This window comes from Poecilia reticulata, linkage group LG22, assembly GCF_000633615.1.
Source record: "Poecilia reticulata strain Guanapo linkage group LG22, Guppy_female_1.0+MT, whole genome shotgun sequence".
NCBI classification, from domain to species: domain Eukaryota; kingdom Metazoa; phylum Chordata; class Actinopteri; order Cyprinodontiformes; family Poeciliidae; genus Poecilia; species Poecilia reticulata.
The window spans coordinates 23,930,523-23,935,164 of NC_024352.1; the positions used below are offsets into that span (position 1 = coordinate 23,930,523).

A 4,642-nucleotide genomic window follows, 5' to 3' on the forward strand; every position below is an offset into this window, starting at 1 on the left:
GAATTTTTTTAAGAAAAAAAAACATGGGAATGTTTGAAAAATTTGAGTTTGAAACGTTGAATATTTTTGAATTTAAGTGTAAAATTTGCAATAGAAAAACGTAAAATTTTGAAATTAATTTCAGATATTTTCTAGAAAATAAAATTAGAGAATTTTTTAGGGTTTTTTTTTTAATTCAGTTTCAAGTTGAAAATTTTCAAAAGTCAGAAAAAAAATTTAAATGTTTTTCTGATATTAATCTAATAATTTTTTAGTTATTTGGCAGAAATTTACAGAATTTCAATTCAATGAGTCAAACATCTGCTGGAAGAAATTGTGAAATTTTGAGATCAAATATTTTTGTTTGACGTCTGAAACTCAGACGTCAAACAAAAATCTAGAAAATTTCTGTAGTTAATCTCAAAATTGCAGTTTTTTTTCTCGCAGCTTTTCAAACTCAGACATTTCCATGTTTTTCTTAAATATTTCCGAGATTAATCTGAACATTTCTGAGTCTTTTGGTGGAGATTTAATCTCTAATCTCCGTAATACTCAATGAATTGAACTACGGAAGTTGTAATCTACTGAAACAGTTTGTTTGCCGCTGCCTAAAAGCTCCGCCTGCACTTCATGAGCTTGTGGAAAGCCTGCTTGAAGTCGTCATTGAACGCCGTGTAGATGACGGGGTTGATGAGCGAGTTCAGGTATCCCAGCCAGGTGAAGAGGTCGAACAGGACCGGACTGAACCAGCACGTCATGCAGATGGCGTTGACCAGCGTGCTGACGAAGAAGGGCAGCCAGCAGACGATGAAGGCGCCCAGGATGATGCCCAGCGTCTTGGTCGCTTTGCGCTCCCGCGCCGCGCAGAGGCGTTTCCTCTCCAGCACGCTGTCCGCCAGCTTCACCTTCACGCTGTTCATGAACACAGGTGAGCCTCCGCCTCCGCCTCCACCTGCGTTCCCAGCCTGCAGATGCGCGTCCTGGTGGGAGGCGGAGTTCAGAGAGCAGAGCGAAGACCCCGCGGAGGTCTGGATGAGCTGCGCCGTGGTGAAGCGCTTCCCGGACGCCGGCGTCTTGAAGATGCGTGAACGCGCCGCGACGTAGATCCTCCCGTAGAGGATGACGAGAAGCACAGTGGGGACGTAGAAGGCACCAAAGGTGGAGTACAGGGTGTAGGAGATCTTCTCCGTGTTCACCACGCACTCCGTCAGCTCGCCCTGCGCCGTGGCCTGCCGCCAGAAGAGCGGCGGCATGGAAATGGAAATGGAGATCACCCAAACGACCGCCACCATCATGGCCGCCCTGCGCATCGTGCGGTGCTTGGAGTACTCCAGCGCGTCCGTGATGGCCCAGTAGCGGTCCAGCGCGATGACGCACAGGTGCAAAATGGAGGCGGTGCAGAAGGTGATGTCAGAGGAGAGCCAGATGTCGCAAACAATCTGACCGAGCGACCATGTTTTGGTCACGGTGTACACGATGCTGATCGGCATCACCAGGATGGACACCAGCAGGTCCGTGATGGCCAGAGACCCGATCAGGAAGTTGGCCGGCGTGTGGAGCTTTCTGGTCAGGAAGATGGTGGCTATGACGAAGGCGTTGGAGAGCGCGGTTACCAAGGTAACGACGCCTAGCAGCACGTAGAGGGAGACCTGCAGGCTGAGCAGCGTGGCCTCGGTCCACGGCGCCGCTGTCGCGTTGTTTTCCGTGACGTTTTCCATGATTTCAGTTCATAGCGAGATCCAGAGAAGAACCGAATGATATTTAAAAAAGAACTGGTTCATAACACATCGGATCCGTCAACATTTCGAACCATAAATACCGTCTCCGAATCGACCCGGAAGTTATCGCCATAAGCGGTAATATTGTTTTTTTGACGTCATTTTCAAGTAACGTAACGGTAAAATTTAATAAATATGTATATCTACTGAATATTTAACTATGCAACTGGAAGACATTTTAAATATCCAAAATAAACACGTAAAAAACAACAAAATCATCCAGATTTATTAGCTCTTATACTTTTTATAATAATTGTTTTATATTTTCTGTTTGTTCTGATTGTGTTTATTGACTAAATGTGTCTAATTAAGTCATTTGTGTAACTGTTGTTTTATCCTTTTTTCCAAAAATTTAAACCAATATATTTGATCCACTTGTTATTCGTTTTCAAACCTGTTGACTCTCTGACGTGTTTATGATGTTTTTAAACTGTAACATTGCTGAAATCTGCAACACAAATCAACTTGATTGACTGATTAATAAAAATTTTAAGTATTGTGTTTTTCCCCAATCAAATCAAATTTCAAAATTTCCTTCGTTTCGCTTCGTCGTTGAGGTTAAATCCTAATCCATCGTCATAATTTCCCATTTATCAGCCATAAATCTGGTTCTCCTCTTCAACAAAACCCAGAATTGGTTGTAGGAAGATGATGACACTCGTTTCACTTCTTTTTTTTTTCCTGATTTTAGGTCCATATATCAGACTTTTTCTACGACGCTTTGAAGACAAAAACATCAGAGTTGCATGATTAATGTGAGAACTGTTTCGGTTACGGAGTCTCTTCAGCGTCCGCTGGGATTCTGGGCCATTATGCACAACTTCGCTGGAATGAGATGATAAGAAAAGGTTTTCTTTCAGTTTCCCAGAGTAAAATGTTTGTCCATTAATTTCTCCTCTTCACTGCTCTGATTATCCGGGAAAGTTTCAGCGTGGCGTCCGTAGGGATTACGATGTTTAGAGTGACTTTAATCCAGCGATGCATTAATCTTCTATATGAAACAAAGAGAAGCAGAAAAGGGGATATTAGGCTTTGTTTCCTTTCCCTGTTATCTGTGTATTTCTGTGACTACACACAGAAATAAGCTTAATTCAGACGTATTCGTTAGTCGACACCTTAAACATGTGGAATCATAAAATAAATGGCTTTTTTAGATAAATAAAAAGCAATTTTAATAACATTTAGTCAGTTAATCTGTCAGTGTTAGTGATTATCAGCAGATCAGGAACTGTTCAGAGATCTGGAACTGTTCAGATTAGGAACTTCAGAGATCAGGAACTGTTCAGATCAGGAACTGTTCAGAGATCTGGAACTNGATCAGGAACTGTTCAGAGATCTGGAACTGTTCAGATTAGGAACTTCAGAGATCAGGAACTGTTCAGGGATCAGGAACTGTTCAGGGATCAGGAACTGTTCAGAGATCAGCAACTGTTCAGATCAGCTCCAGGTTTCTGGTCAAACGTTCAGGATTCAAATGAACATTAATCCCAGTTTAATGTCAGAAACTTGCAAAGAAAAAATTTAGAAATTTTGAGAATAATCCATCCATTTTCTTACGCCCTTGTCCCTCAGTGGGGTCGGGAGATTTTGAGAATAATCTAAAAAAAAAAAAATAATAATAATGGCAATAATTTTTTTTTAATTTGGAGATTAATCTCTGAAATATTTTAGAATTTTTTTTGGACATTTCTGAGTGTGAAATGTAAAAAAAAAATTGCAATAAAAAGTTTATAAATTTTTAGAAGAATCTCAAAGTTCTTGCAAAATTCTTAATTTTTAATGTTAAATTATGGAGGAAAGATTCTTGAGTTTAATGTCAGAAATAATTTAGAAAAAACGGAAATTTCTCAGAAATTTTCAAAATCTCAGATTGTATTTTAGAAAAAACTTTCGGAACGTTCAGAACCACGCCGCTCCGCCATGACGGACGTCAAAACAACCGATGTTTTTCATCAACAAGCTCCTACATCCTGTTGAAAGGTTATTTATAAATCAGTTTTGTTCTTCCTGATAAACAGTTTGATAAACGTCACTTGATTTCATTCATTACTATTTATGTAAATGTAAATGTATTTTTGATAAACATAAATAAAAAGTCTTAAAATCTCATATTTAGCAGCTTAAACTCACAAAATGAATGTGTTTAATTACATTGATAGAAGGACAACACTGCAAAAACACAAATAATCTAACCAAGTATTTTTAGTCTAGTTTAGTTTCTAGTGCAGATAAATTATTCTTCTTTAAATTAGACAAAACTAACTTATAAGTAACTTTTCAGCAAGAAATAGGAGCTTCTTTAAGTCAAAGATTCATTAATAATAGGAAAAAAGTGCTGATTCCAGTGGCAGATTATTTAACTTATAACGAGATATGTTTCCTATTTTATAAGCAAAATAATCAGCAGTTAAACTAAAACTTTTTCATGAATATTAAAGAATTATTGACTTAAAACAAGCTCCTACATCCTGCTGAAAAGTTACTTGGAAATTAGTTCAGTCTTATTAGTTCTTATTAGTTCAGTCAAGTGTAATAAGATATTTGCACTAGAAACTAAACCAAAAATACTTGGTAAAACTTTGTATTTTTGAATAGTAAGAAAACAACAAAGCAAGAGTCTCTTCCAGCATATAGAGTTAAGAAAAACCAGCCCACTGAATGCAAGGAGCTCCGCTGGGGTTGCTAGGTAACGGGCTGGGCTTGGCTGGGGTTGCTGGGTAACGGGCTGGAGTCGCTAGGTAACGGGCTGGGCTAGGCTAGGGTTGCTAGGTAACAGGCTGGGGTTAGCTGGGGTTGCCAGGTAACGGGCTGGGCTTGACTGGGGTTGCTAGGTAACAGGCTGGGGTTAGCTGGGGTTGCCAGGCTGGGCTTGGCTGGGGTTGCTA

General features: G+C 39.7%; 1 protein-coding gene across 1 annotated transcript; it reads right to left on the bottom strand.

The window, feature by feature from the left end:
* Positions 1 to 267: 267 nt before the first annotated feature.
* htr1d (5-hydroxytryptamine (serotonin) receptor 1D, G protein-coupled) lies at positions 268 to 1,716 on the bottom strand. The gene has a single exon (XM_008399907.2). The coding sequence runs from the start codon at positions 1,695 to 1,697 to the stop codon at positions 588 to 590; it is 1,110 nt and encodes a 369-aa protein (XP_008398129.1). The 5' UTR covers positions 1,698 to 1,716; the 3' UTR covers positions 268 to 587.
* Positions 1,717 to 4,642: the final 2,926 nt, after the last annotated feature.